The 18,428-nt window shown below is 44.5% G+C and overlaps 1 protein-coding gene across 2 annotated transcripts in view; it reads right to left on the bottom strand.

Annotated features, from left to right (window-relative positions):
* ANKS1B (ankyrin repeat and sterile alpha motif domain containing 1B) overlaps nucleotides 1-18,428 on the bottom strand; it is an 88,502-nt gene that overhangs the window by 26,330 nt on the left and 43,744 nt on the right. For both annotated transcript variants that reach the window (XM_075210173.1, XM_075210175.1), the window contains exon 3: nucleotides 6,158-6,304. In XM_075210173.1, coding sequence (XP_075066274.1) covers nucleotides 6,158-6,304 — 147 coding nt within the window. The remainder of the gene's footprint in view (nucleotides 1-6,157; nucleotides 6,305-18,428) is intronic.

Raw genomic sequence — 18,428 nt, forward strand, 5'->3', positions numbered from 1 at the left:
CCCTCCAGTACTCCTCGTGTCTGCAGCCAGCTGATCCGCTCTCCGTGCTTCTACAGTGTCTCCGCTTGTGTCAACTCGCCTGTCTGCATTGGATCAACGCTCCGCTGCTTTCATCTCGTCTAGACCATCTCTACTCTTCAGTGTTCTCCAGGTGTCCAGTTCTATATACTACTGCTTCCTGAGTATTTGTTTCCATCCCTGCTGGTCTACCTACCTGTGCGCTGCACCTACTTGACTACCGCTTCCACCCTTCTGGGACTTCGTATCCTGCCGGCCTCCAGCCGTTCAGGTATCTCTGCACTTCTGTCTGACAGCCTGCTCTCCTGAACTACGGTATGCATACTTCTCATTGACTGTGCTGGTGTATTGCATATCTTGCTGGACTGAGTTGTTCTCCTCTGGAGTTTACTATCCGCTGAGACTATTGCCATCTTTTGACTGTTACCTTTTAGCTTGGATAGTTCTTGTGACTTTGTATTATTTGTGCAGTGCTGCTTAGTTATTATACTCTGTGCATATCATCGTGGGATCAAGTTCAGTGTGCCCGTGTATATTCTGCATTACATTTATCTCCCCGTGCTCCTCCTCACATATATATTTCAGTGGTACAACTTGCTAGAGGCAGACCACTGATTCCTGTTCCCTGTGTCACCTGTTTCCAGTATCCTTCCACATAGCAGTGGTACAACTTGCTAACGCAGACCACTGACTTCCCGGATACCTCCACCTGGATTCCGTTCCCTCACCTAGACAGCGGTACAACTTGCTAACGCAGACCGCTGACTCTCATCACCTCCTCGTTGCTTCTGGACATTCCTCCTCACTATAGCAGTGGTACAACTTGCTATCCGCAGACCACTGACTATCCTCACGTTTCCTTTGTCCATTCAGTTCCTCGTGTACTATTACCTATATATTACCAGTGCTGCTAGTCATAGACTTTCCTCGAGCATCTCTATCATCTGCTGTCTCCTGTTCCGTGATCACCCCGCTACCAGAGTACCATATTACCACCTATATTGCTCTGGTAAGTCCATCACCTGGTGATCCCTGGGTAAAGACTCCTAGTGCCCGTGACATGGTGATTGATGGCAATGGAGGACAACAGAGATCCTCAGAAAGTATTATAAGGTACAATGACAGTTGCTTTATAAATAAATGATAGTAACTTATAGGGAGCAGCAAGGTAGCTACTTGTGGTGCTCTAATTGATATTAAAGTAACCAGCCAGCATGAAGCACAACAGGATTGGTCAAAACCTGATCACATAAACATGAGAAAATTCCCAGTAGGGCTAATCTGTTTTATTTTATATTCCACATAAGACACTCGCTGCTTTGTCTAATAGCATGTCAGGGTGAGCAACAACTAGTCCGCAAAGAGTTGTCATTATATATTCCCTCCAGTGCCCTAGTTATAACCAATACGCTTCTACACAGATAAATGCTCCTGCTTTACATATGAATGGACTTGGCTGATTGCCTTAAAAGCATAAGCTGGCTCATCGTATTAAGAGTAGCTTCAGAGCAACTAAGTTAAAGAAAATCACAAATGCATAGGTAACACTGTAAAGTCACAGAAAGCAGTAAGCTATACCTGATACCCGATAGGCAACCCACCAAATGTTCCCATATGTTTTATCAAATAGAGGTTTTCTGTAAGTCTGTGCCAGTGACAACAGTTATACAACCTCCATTATTCTGTCTAGATAACCCTTTCTCCTCCTCTATGTGCCATTATCTGCCCCACCGCTTTTCTCTACTGCAGGAAGAGCGACTTTATTTTCTTATCTGTCATCTGCTTAGAGAAGCGGAGGATGGGAGTGGGGAAGGAAACAAAAGGGAACCACCGCGGACCGTTCACAGCTACCAGCTGTGTGTAATAACATCCTAAAGGTCAAAGTGCAAAAATGAGGAGGCAAAATGCCTTTTATCATGTGTACATACGCCACCGACATAGGCGCACACCAAGATTCCGTTGTTGAGAACTGTCCCAGTAAGCCCAGCCTTTGGCTATTTCTGTGGGATTACTGGTGGTCCTGCAAATGCACATGGTAGAAAAAGTTAAAATGTCACTTCAAAGTCTTCAAGGGGTTTAATTTACTAAACTGCGGGTTTGAAACATTGGAGATGTTGTCTATAGCAACCAATCAGATTCTAGCTGTCATTTTGTAGAATGCATTAAATAAATGACAGCTAAAATCTGATTGGTTGCTATAGGCACAGTTTAGTAAAACTAGCCCTTGGTGACTATCACTTTAGGACCACCTCAATGAATTTAAACTTTTAGATTTTTTTCCCCTATAATACTGCTCATTTCAGAAGTGTCATAAAGAGTCATTTTGTGATGTATACTTTTATCCTATGGATATTTCTGCCATTATAAATGCATACAAAGGGCCAGGTTCAGTGGTAGAAGTGGGGCTGTATACGGCGGTATGCCACACCGCTACTTCTCCTACTGCTTTGACTGTAAAACTATCAAATTTCATTTGCTTACATTCCCATTACATTTTTCATACCTCCACTTCTAAAAGTCCATACTGCCACTTCTAAATATCCACTACGACCACTGATCAGGATGATAAAATAAATCATCCTGTTGAAAGTATAGGATGTCTCCTAGGGGTATGTTTACTAAACTGCGGGTTTGAAAAAGAGAAGATGTTGCCTATAGCAACCAATCAGATTCTAGCTGTCATTCTGTAGAATGTACTAAATAAATGATAACTAGAATCTGATTGGTTGCTATAGGCAACATCTCCACTTTTTCAAACCCGCAGTTAAGTAAATATACCCCCTGGCATCTTCTAAACACCCATCAAAAAGACATATTTTTGAAAGGAGGATGAGGTTCACTAAACAGGGAAAACTAAGTAAGAGCCCCAAACCTCCCAGCTTCAACAATCAAAAAAACAGTTTTGCAGCCACAGGGATGCATTAATCTCACCGATCCTTGCAGAATACAATTGAATATAACAAGGTGCTCAGACACTAGTGAAACACACCTTATAAATTGACAGTATTCTCACATTTCCTTTCCTTACAATACAAAAAATGGCCTTTAATCAGAGCATTGGGGCAGTATTGAGATGAGTGAATGTAAGGATAACACGTGTTATTAGTCGATTTTAAAAACAGATTGTGACTAATTTTTAATTGTCTTTATGAAAACAGTGGCCAAGTACCATCCCAGCTATTCATCATGACAGCGGAATCATAAATAAATCCTTTTTTAGCACTTTATTTTAATGAGTTGCTACAGGCCTACATATTTATGTCAACAAAACACTGTACATATTTTCTTTCTCAGTTCCTCTGCGGAGATTTAAAAATATTTTGAAACACAGTAAGCATAAAGTACTGCATATAATATATGTGTCCGCATACAAACAAAACACTGGTGTAAATATCACCAGTGGGGGATCTATGGATCCTGGCGCTGTCCTGCATACGCATTTCACACATACAGTAATGGAACAATCTACATGGAAGTAACCACAAGAAAATAATGCAGACGTTATTTTCATTGTCATTTCTGTGTTGCGTATTTCATTGCTGTCCATGTGGCACCGATACGGAACGTGACGCGAGTATTCCGTGTGTGTGGACAAGGCCCACACACTGCTGTATATCAGCATATGATCGGCAAACCTTCTAGAAAATGATCCTATTGAAATTAATTGGGCAGCACGGTGGCTCAGTGGTTAGCACTTCTGCCTCACAGCACTTAGGTCATGAGTTCGATTCCCGACCATGGCCTTTTCTGTGTGGAGTTTGTATGTTCTCCCCGTGTTTGTGTGGGTTTCCTTCCACACTCCAAAAACATACTGGTAGGTAATTGGCTGCTATTAGATCAATCTTGGTCTGCGTATGTTAGGGAACTTAGACTGTAAGCTCCAATGGGGCAGGGACTGATGTGAGTGAGCTCTCTGTACAGCGCTGCTGAATTAGTGGCGCTATATAAATAGACGATGATCATTATCAGATATGTCCGTAAATGCATCCAGAAAATGAGCCCCCCTATCGCTCATCTCTGGACCACATTAACAGGTCCCAATGAAGTTCAAAGTGATTGAACTACCTATGTGGTGAAATTGGATATCAATCCCGCCAGTCAGAGACCTTTTAAGCACCCGAGGTCTGTGCATCATATCTTGCCCAAGCTTGATTTATTTCACCCACTAGAACACATCAGAAACATAAACATCTCTTCTATAATAAACACAGCAAACATTATCTTTATACACCTAGGCGTATATTTAATAAACTGCGGGTTTGAAATGTGGAGATATTGCCTATAGCAACCAATCAGATTCTAGCTATGATAACTAGAATCTGATTGGTTGCTATAGGCAACATCTGCACTTTTTCAGTTACAGTTTAGTAAATATACCACTAAACCTTTCTCAACAACTAGTGAGAAGCAGGAAGCCCTTATTACATAAGTATTTGTTCAGATTTCTTTTCATGGTTTTGGAGCTTTCTACACCCTGTTTTACAATAATGGAACCTTCCTGCTTTTAGAGCAGTCACATGGATCAGTCTGCTTTCAGGCCTTGCACCCTTGGATCTGAATAATAACATGGTCAGCTGACTTTAAAAATGGGAGCAATGGGCAAAGCATTAGGGTAGACAGCAGCAAAATTTCATAATGGGGTAAGATCAAAAGCAGCGCACAATGTTGTGATCCGCATTAAGCAAATAGCTAGGTTAGAGATGGCATATTAGCCATACATGCCAACTCTCCCGGAATGTCTGGGAGACTCCCGAATCCCGGGAGAGCTGGCATTTCTCCCGCATCAGAGCCGGCTTGGAGTTGCGTATGGGCAGAGGGGGCGGGGCTTCGTGTATCTCACCATTTTAGCCCTGCCCCCAGCGACGTAATGACTGCTTTCGGTCTTTTTACCAGTGTAAAAAGACCCAAAACATGCATTATGTCACTGGGGGCGGGGCCAAAATGAAGCGATTCACGAAGCCCCACCCCCTTCTGGCCTCCCCCTACACCCCTCTTCAGTGATCTCCTGGAGGGAGCCACCCAAAAGTAGGCAAGTATGATATTAGCATATAATTAGTAGGATGGGTTAGATAGAGTTAGTTGGGGTGGGGTCACTTAATAAAGTAATGCAACTAATTACACATCCATTTACAAGTATTAAATCCAAATATCATTGTATTTATCATATATTACACATCCATATACACAATCACACGCTCACGTCATAAAACTGTCACTAACACAGACTTTGAATATAATTCCTTTGGCCCAGTAAGTGACTTACATCAAGGTTACACCTGGCAGTGGTAAGACCTGTGCAGAAAATATTCACTATAATTATATTGAAATACAGGTATGAGTTTTGCACATGAGCAATGGATAAGGTCAACTTGGTAGTTATAAATATGTAGATTTTGCTGTGCTTATAATCGGCGAGCTCTGATGTCATCACTTGTGTTCATTAGGAAAACTTGGTTATTATAATAAATAATGCACACCTACTGTAAATTATAAACATATATCAGGAGTCACCTTGGATTATTAGTGTGATTTGTCTAAAAACACTTTAGTCTTTGGTCACAAATCTCCTTGGGGACTGCTAATATCCAGTAAACTATAATTTGCGTTCTGTATGCCCTAATATATGTGTGTGTATATATATATATATATATATATATATATATATATGTGTGTGTATATATATATATATATATATATATATAAATATATATATACAAAATGACGAATAAAAAATAATAATAAACAGTAATATATATGACATAATGACTTAATACTCAGAGGAATGTTGACAGATTAAATGAATCTTTGTAGACAGTGTCACAAAAAATAATATACCACCATAATAACACCACATTCTATTCTATTATCTGTAGATAAGGGTATAAGGGTACCAATGAAATTAAAGCAAAGACCATCTATCTACACCTAACCTTACCTAGATTACCTGGGGCTTCAAAATAAATCAATGTTATTGACTACTAAATAAAAAGACCGATGTGAAAGCTTTAGGAAGTGAGTGAATCTGGTAACATTTCTCGCTGCCACAAGAGGCTGCGTCGTTTATTTCACTATCAAACACAAGCGCATCTAATACCGAGCACTGAATAGAAGGAACAGAAGATACCGCTGAAATACTTACATATGCTTTGTAATCACACGCCTGAAAGATGAGCTTTTCTGGATGGTGCTGCCAGTACTGAAAGGGTATAGAGCCAGTAGTTTCGTTGGGCGCTCGCAGGCTTATAGACGGTTCTCCCCAATCTCCTGTCTGAAAATCATATTTACTCTAAAAGTAACAAGAGTCAGTTTAGTAGATTTTAAGACAAATGCTCATTATAAAAGGAACACTATATATTATATACAATACAGAACACAGGTGGGCTGCCTGTGTATCTCCAGCTATTGTGGGACTAAAAGGCTACAGCTGTTATGGCATCATGAGACTTGTAGTTACACAGAACTGGAGAGCTAGGGGTCACTGAAGCCAACTTTGGGATTTTACACGAACTTGGTTGGAATGTAATGGAAACAGAACACCAATTATATAGACCCCTGTCCACTTTGGTCCTAATTACATTGACTATGACTTTATACATTTGTGACTAATATACCTAATTTCACATTTTCTTACAATAATATAAAATATTTGATAGATATTAAACAAACATATTGAGCATGACTAATAAACCATCAAAAATACTTAAAGTAGTGATATTTCAGAGATTTTTCCTTATCGAAATTTTAAGGCTCAAATTCTAGTTTGTTTAAATGTCATTCATTTGCCCTTGTCACTGACTTTTGCTACAATGAATCAATCAAAAAATGGAATAACCAATGCTTTGTGGTCCCCAAAGTCTGGCTGCAAATTATTTTACTATGGCAGCAATCTGACCTGTGTCCCATTGCTTGAGATTGAATTATTAAGGATCAATGATCACTAAAACAGCAGTATTTTCTCCAGTTTACAGGTTTGTCTGTGGTGAGAACATTTCAGAACAGCATGAACTAGAGAGGGGTAGGCAGCTGGCAGCCCCAAAAGTGTCAAATATGGCTCCTGTCCAAGTTCTCTTTGATCCTCTATCTAACAATTCAGATATAATAGAATGAGCACAGTGCAGTCACACAGTCTATGTAGCAGGTTAGTGTGTGATTGGATGGTAATGTCACAGACTAGGCGCAGTGCAGTTACACAGTCTATGTAGCAGGTTAGTGTGTGATTGGATGGTGATGTGACAGACTGAGCGCAGTGCAGTCACACAGTCTATGTAGCAGGTTAGTGTGTGATTGGATGGTGATGTCACACAGTGAGCACAGTGCAGTCACACAGTCTATGTTGCAGGTTAGTGTGTGATTGGATGGTGATGTCACACAGTGAGCACAGTGCAGTCACACAGTCTATGTAGCAGGTTAGTGTGTGATTGGATGGTGATGTCACAGACTGAGCGCAGTGCAGTCACACAGTCTATGTAGCAGGTTAGTGTGTGATTAGATGGTGATGTCACACAGTGAGCACAGTGCAGTCACACAGTCTATGTAGCAGGTTAGTGTGTGATTGGATGGTGATGTCACACAGTGAGCACAGTGCAGTCACACAGTCTATGTAGCAGGTTAGTGTGTGATTGGATAATGATGTCACAGACTGAGCACAGAGCAGTCACACAGTCTATGTAGTAGGTTAGTGTGTGATTGGATGGTGATGTCACAGAGTGAGCGCAGTGCAGTCACACAGTCTATGTAGCAGGTTAGTGTGTGATTGGATGGTGATGTCACAGAGTGAGCGCAGTGCAGTCACACAGTCTATGTAGCAGGTTAGTGTGTGATTGGATGGTGATGTCACAGAGTGAGCGCAGTGCAGTCACACAGTCTATGTAGCAGGTTAGTGTGTGATTGGATGGTGATGTCAGAGTGAACACAGTGCAGTCACACAGTCTATGTAGCAGGTTAGTGTGTGATTGGATGGTGATGTCACAGACTGAGCGCAGTGCAGTCACACAGTCTATGTAGCAGGTTAGTGTGTGATTGAATGGTGATGTCACACAGTAAGCACAGTGCAGTCACACAGTCTATGTAGCAGGTTAGTGTGTGATTGGATGGTGATGTCACAGAGTGAGCGCAGTGCAGTCACACAGTCTATGTAGCAGGTTAGTGTGTGATTGGATGGTGATGATGTCACAGAGAGAGCACAGTGCTGTCACACAGTCTATGTAGCAGGTTAGTGTGTGATTGGATGGTGATGTCACAGACTGAGCACAGTGCAGTCACACAGTCTATGTAGCAGGTTAGTGTGTGATTGGATGGTGATGTCACAGACTGAGCACAGAGCAGTCACACAGTCTATGTAGCAGGTTAGTGTGTGATTGGATGGTGATGTCACACAGTGAGCACAGTGCAGTCACACAGTCTATGTAGCAGGTTAGTGTGTGATTGGATGGTGATGTCACAGTAAGCACAGAGCAGTCACACAGTCTATGTAGTAGGTTAGTGTGTGATTGGATGGTGATGTCACAGTGAGCACAGTGCAGTCACACAGTCTATGTAGCAGGTTAGTGTGTGATTGGATGGTGATGTCACAGAGTGAGCGCAGTGCAGTCACACAGTTTATGTAGTAGGTTAGTGTGTGATTGGATGGTGATGTCACAGACTGAGCACAGTGCAGTCACACAGTCTATGTAGCAGGTTAGTGTGTGATTGGATGGTGATGTCACAGTGAGCACAGTACAGTCACACAGTCTATGTAGCAGGTTAGTGTGTGATTGGATGGTGATGTCACAGTGAGCACAGTACAGTCACACAGTCTATGTAGCAGGTTAGTGTGTGATTGGATGGTGATGTCACAGAGTGAGCGCAGTGCAGTCACACAGTTTATGTAGTAGGTTAGTGTGTGATTGGATGGTGATGTCACAGACTGAGCACAGTGCAGTCACACAGTCTATGTAGCAGGTTAGTGTGTGATTGGATGGTGATGTCACAGACTGAGCACAGTGCAGTCACACAGTCTATGTAGCAGGTTAGTGTGTGATTGGATGGTGATGTCACACAGTGAGCACAGTGCAGTCACACAGTCTATGTAGCAGGTTAGTGTGTGATTGGATGGTGATGTCACAGAGTGAGCGCAGTGCAGTCACACAGTCTATGTAGCAGGTTAGTGTGTGATTGGATGGTGATGTCACACAGTGAGCACAGTGCAGTCACACAGTCTATGTTGCAGGTTAGTGTGTGATTGGATGGTGATGTCACACAGTGAGCACAGTGCAGTCACACAGTCTATGTAGCAGGTTAGTGTGTGATTGGATGGTGATGTCACACAGTGAGCACAGTGCAGTCACACAGTCTATGTAGCAGGTTAGTGTGTGATTGGATAATGATGTCACAGACTGAGCACAGAGCAGTCACACAGTCTATGTAGTAGGTTAGTGTGTGATTGGATGGTGATGTCACAGAGTGAGCGCAGTGCAGTCACACAGTCTATGTAGCAGGTTAGTGTGTGATTGGATGGTGATGTCACAGAGTGAGCGCAGTGCAGTCAGACATTCTATGTAGCAGGTTAGTGTGTGATTGGATGGTGATGTCACAGAGTGAGCGCAGTGCAGTCACACAGTCTATGTAGCAGGTTAGTGTGTGATTGGATGGTGATGTCAGAGTGAACACAGTGCAGTCACACAGTCTATGTAGCAGGTTAGTGTGTGATTGGATGGTGATGTCACAGACTGAGCGCAGTGCAGTCACACAGTCTATGTAGCAGGTTAGTGTGTGATTGGATGGTGATGTCACACAGTAAGCACAGTGCAGTCACACAGTCTATGTAGCAGGTTAGTGTGTGATTGGATGGTGATGTCACAGAGTGAGCGCAGTGCAGTCACACAGTCTATGTAGCAGGTTAGTGTGTGATTGGATGGTGATGATGTCACAGAGAGAGCACAGTGCTGTCACACAGTCTATGTAGCAGGTTAGTGTGTGATTGGATGGTGATGTCACAGACTGAGCACAGTGCAGTCACACAGTCTATGTAGCAGGTTAGTGTGTGATTGGATGGTGATGTCACAGACTGAGCACAGAGCAGTCACACAGTCTATGTAGCAGGTTAGTGTGTGATTGGATGGTGATGTCACACAGTGAGCACAGTGCAGTCACACAGTCTATGTAGCAGGTTAGTGTGTGATTGGATGGTGATGTCACACAGTGAGCACAGTGCAGTCACACAGTCTATGTAGCAGGTTAGTGTGTGATTGGATGGTGATGATGTCACAGAGAGAGCACAGTGCTGTCACACAGTCTATGTAGCAGGTTAGTGTGTGATTGGATGGTGATGTCACAGACTGAGCACAGTGCAGTCACACAGTCTATGTAGCAGGTTAGTGTGTGATTGGATGGTGATGTCACAGAGTGAGCGCAGTGCAGTCACACAGTCTATGTAGCAGGTTAGTGTGTGATTGGATGATGATGTCACAGACTAGGCGCAGTGCAGTCACACAGTCTATGTAGCAGGTTAGTGTGTGATTGGATGGTGATGTCACAGACTGAGCGCAGTGCAGTCACACAGTCTATGTAGCAGGTTAGTGTGTGATTGGATGGTGATGTCACACAGTGAGCGCAGTGCAGTCACACAGTCTATGTAGCAGGTTAGTGTGTGATTGGATGGTGATGTCACAGTAAGCACAGAGCAGTCACACAGTCTATGTAGTAGGTTAGTGTGTTATTGGATGGTGATGTCACAGTGAGCGCAGTACAGTCACACAGTCTATGTAGCAGGTTAGTGTGTGATTGGATGGTGATGTCACAGAGTGAGCGCAGTGCAGTCACACAGTTTATGTAGTAGGTTAGTGTGTGATTGGATGGTGATGTCACAGAGTGAGCGCAGTGCAGTCACACAGTCTATGTAGCAGGTTAGTGTGTGATTGGATGGTGATGTCACACAGTGAGCACAGTGCAGTCACACAGTCTATGTTGCAGGTTAGTGTGTGATTGGATGGTGATGTCACACAGTGAGCACAGTGCAGTCACACAGTCTATGTAGCAGGTTAGTGTGTGATTGGATGGTGATGTCACACAGTGAGCACAGTGCAGTCACACAGTCTATGTAGCAGGTTAGTGTGTGATTGGATAATGATGTCACAGACTGAGCACAGAGCAGTCACACAGTCTATGTAGTAGGTTAGTGTGTGATTGGATGGTGATGTCACAGAGTGAGCGCAGTGCAGTCACACAGTCTATGTAGCAGGTTAGTGTGTGATTGGATGGTGATGTCACAGAGTGAGCGCAGTGCAGTCACACAGTCTATGTAGCAGGTTAGTGTGTGATTGGATGGTGATGTCACAGAGTGAGCGCAGTGCAGTCACACAGTCTATGTAGCAGGTTAGTGTGTGATTGGATGGTGATGTCAGAGTGAACACAGTGCAGTCACACAGTCTATGTAGCAGGTTAGTGTGTGATTGGATGGTGATGTCACAGACTGAGCGCAGTGCAGTCACACAGTCTATGTAGCAGGTTAGTGTGTGATTGGATGGTGATGTCACACAGTAAGCACAGTGCAGTCACACAGTCTATGTAGCAGGTTAGTGTGTGATTGGATGGTGATGTCACAGAGTGAGCGCAGTGCAGTCACACAGTCTATGTAGCAGGTTAGTGTGTGATTGGATGGTGATGATGTCACAGAGAGAGCACAGTGCTGTCACACAGTCTATGTAGCAGGTTAGTGTGTGATTGGATGGTGATGTCACAGACTGAGCACACTGCAGTCACACAGTCTATGTAGCAGGTTATTGTGTGATTGGATGGTGATGTCACAGACTGAGCACAGAGCAATCACACAGTCTATGTAGCAGGTTAGTGTGTGATTGGATGGTGATGTCACACAGTGAGCACAGTGCAGTCACACAGTCTATGTAGCAGGCTAGTGTGTGATTGGATGGTGATGTCACACAGTGAGCACAGTGCAGTCACACAGTCTATGTAGCAGGTTAGTGTGTGATTGGATGGTGATGATGTCACAGAGAGAGCACAGTGCTGTCACACAGTCTATGTAGCAGGTTAGTGTGTGATTGGATGGTGATGTCACAGACTGAGCACAGTGCAGTCACACAGTCTATGTAGCAGGTTAGTGTGTGATTGGATGGTGATGTCACAGAGTGAGCGCAGTGCAGTCACACAGTCTATGTAGCAGGTTAGTGTGTGATTGGATGGTGATGTCACAGACTGAGCACAGAGCAGTCACACAGTCTATGTAGCAGGTTAGTGTGTGATTGGATGGTGATGTCACACAGTGAGCACAGTGCAGTCACACAGTCTATGTAGCAGGTTAGTGTGTGATTGGATGGTGATGTCACACAGTGAGCACAGTGCAGTCACACAGTCTATGTAGCAGGTTAGTGTGTGATTGGATGGTGATGTCACACAGTGAGCACAGTGCAGTCACACAGTCTATGTAGCAGGTTAGTGTGTGATTGGATGGTGATGTCAGAGTGAACACAGAGCAGTCACACAGTCTATGTAGCAGGTTAGTGTGTGATTGGATGGTGATGTCACAGACTGAGCGCAGTGCAGTCACACAGTCTATGTAGCAGGTTAGTGTGTGATTGGATGGTGATGTCACAGACTGAGCGCAGTGCAGTCACACAGTCTATGTAGCAGGTTAGTGTGTGATTGGATGGTGATGTCACAGTGAGCGCAGTGCAGTCACACAGTCTATGTAGCAGGTTAGTGTGTGATTGGATGGTGATGTCACAGACTGAGCACAGTGCAGTCACACAGTCTATGTAGCAGGTTAGTGTGTGATTGGATGGTGATGTCACAGACTGAGCACAGTGCAGTCACACAGTCTATGTAGCAGGTTAGTGTGTGATTGGATGGTGATGTCACAGACTGAGCGCAGTGCAGTCACACAGTCTATGTAGCAGGTTAGTGTGTGATTGGATGGTGATGTCACAGTGAGCGCAGTGCAGTCACACAGTCTATGTAGCAGGTTAGTGTGTGATTGGATGGTGATGTCACAGACTGAGCACAGTGCAGTCACACAGTCTATGTAGCAGGTTAGTGTGTGATTGGATGGTGATGTCACACAGTGAGCGCAGTCACACAGTCTATGTAGCAGGTTAGTGTGTGATTGGATGGTGATGTCACAGCGAGCGGAGTACAGTCACACAGTCTATGTAGCAGGTTAGTGTGTGATTGGATGGTGATGTCACAGACTGAGCACAGTGCAGTCACACAGACTATGTAGCAGGTTAGTGTGTGGTTGGATGGTGATGTCACAGACTGAGCACAGTGCAGTCACACAGTCTATGCGGCAGGTTAGTGTGTGATTGGATGGTGATGTCACAGTGAGCGCAGTGCAGTCACACAGTCTATGTAGCAGATTAGTGTGTGATTGGATGGTGATGTCACAGTGAGCGCAGTGCAGTCACACAGTCTATGTAGCAGGTTAGTGTGTGATTGGATGGTGATGTCACAGTGAGCGCAGTACAGTCACACAGTCTATGTAGCAGGTTAGTGTGTGATTGGATGGTGATGTCACAGTGAGCGCAGTGCAGTCACACAGTCTATGTAGCAGATTAGTGTGTGATTGGATGGTGATGTCACAGTGAGCGCAGTACAGTCACACAGTCTATGTAGCAGGTTAGTGTGTGATTGGATGGTGATGTCACAGGGTGAGCACAGTGCAGTCACACAGTCTATGTAGCAGATTAGTGTGTGATTGGATGGTGATATCACAGTGAGCACAGTGCAGTCACACAGTCTATGTAGCAGATTAGTGTGTGATTGGATGGTGATGTCACAGTGAGCGCAGTGCAGTCACACAGTCTATGTAGCAGGTTAGTGTGTGATTGGATGGTGATGTCACAGTGAGCGCAGTACAGTCACACAGTCTATGTAGCAGGTTAGTGTGTGATTGGATGGTGATGTCACAGGGTGAGCACAGTGCAGTCACACAGTCTATGTAGCAGGTTAGTGTGTGATTGGATGGTGATGTCACAGACTGAGCGCAGTGCAGTCACACAGTCTATGTAGCAGATTAGTGTGTGATTGGATGGTGATGTCACAGTGAGCACAGTGCAGTCACACAGTCTATGTAGCAGGTTAGTGTGTGATTGGATGGTGATGTCACAGACTGAGCGCAGTGCAGTCACACAGTCTATGTAGCAGATTAGTGTGTGATTGGATGGTGATGTCACATAGTGAGCACAGTGCAGTCACACAGTCTATGTAGCAGGTTAGTGTGTGATTGGATGATGATGTCACAGTGAGCGCAGTACAGACACACAGTCTATGTAGCAGGCTAGTGTGTGATTGGATGGTGATGTCACAGAAAGAGCACAGTGCAGTCACACAGTCTATGTAGCAGGTTAGTGTGTGATTGGATGATGATGTCACAGACTGAGCGCAGTGCAGTCACACAGTCTATGTAGCAGGTTAGTGTGTGAATGGATGGTGATGTCACATAGTGAGCACAGTGCAGTCACACAGTCTATGTAGCAGGTTAGTGTGTGATTGGATGGTGATGTCACAGACTGAGCACAGAGCAGTCACACAGTCTATGTAGCAGGTTAGTGTGTGATTGGATGATGATGTCACAGAGTGAGCGCAGTACAGTCACACAGTCTATGTAGCAGGTTAGTGTGTGATTGGATGGTGATGTCACAGAGTGAGCGCAGTGCAGTCACACAGTTTATGTAGTAGGTTAGTGTGTGATTGGATGGTGATGTCACAGAGTGAGCGCAGTGCAGTCACACAGTCTATGTTGCAGGTTAGTGTGTGATTGGATGGTGATGTCACACAGTGAGCACAGTGCAGTCACACAGTCTATGTAGCAGGTTAGTGTGTGATTGGATGGTGATGTCACACAGTGAGCACAGTGCAGTCACACAGTCTATGTAGCAGGTTAGTGTGTGATTGGATGGTGATGTCACACAGTGAGCACAGTGCAGTCACACAGTCTATGTAGCAGGTTAGTGTGTGATTGGATGGTGATGTCAGAGTGAACACAGAGCAGTCACACAGTCTATGTAGCAGGTTAGTGTGTGATTGGATGGTGATGTCACAGACTGAGCGCAGTGCAGTCACACAGTCTATGTAGCAGGTTAGTGTGTGATTGGATGGTGATGTCACAGACTGAGCGCAGTGCAGTCACACAGTCTATGTAGCAGGTTAGTGTGTGATTGGATGGTGATGTCACAGTGAGCGCAGTGCAGTCACACAGTCTATGTAGCAGGTTAGTGTGTGATTGGATGGTGATGTCACAGACTGAGCACAGTGCAGTCACACAGTCTATGTAGCAGGTTAGTGTGTGATTGGATGGTGATGTCACAGACTGAGCACAGTGCAGTCACACAGTCTATGTAGCAGGTTAGTGTGTGATTGGATGGTGATGTCACAGACTGAGCGCAGTGCAGTCACACAGTCTAGGTAGCAGGCTAGTGTGTGATTGGATGGTGATGTCACAGTGAGCGCAGTGCAGTCACACAGTCTATGTAGCAGGTTAGTGTGTGATTGGATGGTGATGTCACAGACTGAGCACAGTGCAGTCACACAGTCTATGTAGCAGGTTAGTGTGTGATTGGATGGTGATGTCACACAGTGAGCGCAGTCACACAGTCTATGTAGCAGGTTAGTGTGTGATTGGATGGTGATGTCACAGCGAGCGGAGTACAGTCACACAGTCTATGTAGCAGGTTAGTGTGTGATTGGATGGTGATGTCACAGACTGAGCACAGTGCAGTCACACAGACTATGTAGCAGGTTAGTGTGTGGTTGGATGGTGATGTCACAGACTGAGCACAGTGCAGTCACACAGTCTATGTAGCAGGTTAGTGTGTGATTGGATGGTGATGTCACAGTGAGCGCAGTGCAGTCACACAGTCTATGTAGCAGATTAGTGTGTGATTGGATGGTGATGTCACAGTGAGCGCAGTGCAGTCACACAGTCTATGTAGCAGGTTAGTGTGTGATTGGATGGTGATGTCACAGTGAGCGCAGTACAGTCACACAGTCTATGTAGCAGGTTAGTGTGTGATTGGATGGTGATGTCACAGTGAGCGCAGTGCAGTCACACAGTCTATGTAGCAGATTAGTGTGTGATTGGATGGTGATGTCACAGTGAGCGCAGTACAGTCACACAGTCTATGTAGCAGGTTAGTGTGTGATTGGATGGTGATGTCACAGGGTGAGCACAGTGCAGTCACACAGTCTATGTAGCAGATTAGTGTGTGATTGGATGGTGATATCACAGTGAGCACAGTGCAGTCACACAGTCTATGTAGCAGATTAGTGTGTGATTGGATGGTGATGTCACAGTGAGCGCAGTGCAGTCACACAGTCTATGTAGCAGGTTAGTGTGTGATTGGATGGTGATGTCACAGTGAGCGCAGTACAGTCACACAGTCTATGTAGCAGGTTAGTGTGTGATTGGATGGTGATGTCACAGGGTGAGCACAGTGCAGTCACACAGTCTATGTAGCAGGTTAGTGTGTGATTGGATGGTGATGTCACAGACTGAGCGCAGTGCAGTCACACAGTCTATGTAGCAGATTAGTGTGTGATTGGATGGTGATGTCACAGTGAGCACAGTGCAGTCACACAGTCTATGTAGCAGGTTAGTGTGTGATTGGATGGTGATGTCACAGACTGAGCGCAGTGCAGTCACACAGTCTATGTAGCAGATTAGTGTGTGATTGGATGGTGATGTCACATAGTGAGCACAGTGCAGTCACACAGTCTATGTAGCAGGTTAGTGTGTGATTGGATGGTGATGTCACACAGTGAGCACAGTGCAGTCACACAGACTATGTAGCAGGTTAGTATGTGATTGGATGGTGATGTCACAGGGTGAGCACAGTGCAGTCACACAGTCTATGTAGCAGGTTAGTGTGTGATTGGATGGTGATGTCACAGTAAGCACAGTGCAGTCAAACAGACTATGTAGCAGGTTAGTGTGTGATTGGATGGTGATGTCACAGAGTGAGCGCAGTGCAGTCACACAGTCTATGTAGCAGGTTAGTGTGTGATTGGATGGTGATGTCACAGTGAGCGCAGTACAGTCACACAGTCTATGTAGCAGGTTAGTGTGTGATTGGATGATGATGTCACAGTGAGCGCAGTACAGACACACAGTCTATGTAGCAGGCTAGTGTGTGATTGGATGGTGATGTCACAGAAAGAGCACAGTGCAGTCACACAGTCTATGTAGCAGGTTAGTGTGTGATTGGATGATGATGTCACAGACTGAGCGCAGTGCAGTCACACAGTCTATGTAGCAGGTTAGTGTGTGAATGGATGGTGATGTCACATAGTGAGCACAGTGCAGTCACACAGTCTATGTAGCAGGTTAGTGTGTGATTGGATGGTGATGTCACAGACTGAGCACAGAGCAGTCACACAGTCTATGTAGCAGGTTAGTGTGTGATTGGATGATGATGTCACAGAGTGAGCGCAGTACAGTCACACAGTCTATGTAGCAGGTTAGTGTGTGATTGGATGGTGATGTCACAGAGTGAGCGCAGTGCAGTCACACAGTTTATGTAGTAGGTTAGTGTGTGATTGGATGGTGATGTCACAGAGTGAGCGCAGTGCAGTCACACAGTCTATGTTGCAGGTTAGTGTGTGATTGGATGGTGATGTCACACAGTGAGCACAGTGCAGTCACACAGTCTATGTAGCAGGTTAGTGTGTGATTGGATGGTGATGTCACACAGTGAGCACAGTGCAGTCACACAGTCTATGTAGCAGGTTAGTGTGTGATTGGATGGTGATGTCACAGACTGAGTGCAGTGCAGTCACACAGTCTATGTAGCAGGTTAGTGTGTGATTGGATGGTGATGTCATCTGACCAACTTCACTAACCAGCCATAGTTTACCTTATTACTTGTGAAGCATGAATACTTTATACTGGTGATCTGATGCTTTTCTACAAAGCTAATTTACAGCTCCCCTGTGGGTTGGAGGGGCCTATTGAGGCCCCTGAAGAATATCATGCTGCCCACTATTGCCCTATACACCTTTCAGACATGCACATTACACATACTTACAGGCATGTCAGCACATCTTTATTGTTGGAATTCATAAAACGTTTGCAATGAAGCAGAAAATAGGGGCTTGCTTAGTAAGCATTCTCTATAGGCATACACTTATACCTTCCTAGACATTAGCATTCAACAGGAAATGATCAGGCACCAAAAGTAAAGAGCATTTCACTGTGTGGAATATAATTACACGGTAGTATGATCAGGGCTGGAGAAGTTTATCTCATTTACACATAAACAAAATGACAACTGAACCAGCTAATTATACATCTGCAGTCTCTGCAACGCATGAAAAAATATTTTAAATATATTAAATAATTAGGGGAGAAATATCTTAGAAAGCTATAGATACAAAGGCATATTCAGTTATCATCGTCTATTCTTGCAAAAAAAGATAGA

The sequence above is a fragment of the Mixophyes fleayi genome, chromosome 4, assembly GCF_038048845.1.
Source record: "Mixophyes fleayi isolate aMixFle1 chromosome 4, aMixFle1.hap1, whole genome shotgun sequence".
In the NCBI taxonomy this organism is placed as follows: Eukaryota; Metazoa; Chordata; class Amphibia; order Anura; family Limnodynastidae; genus Mixophyes; species Mixophyes fleayi.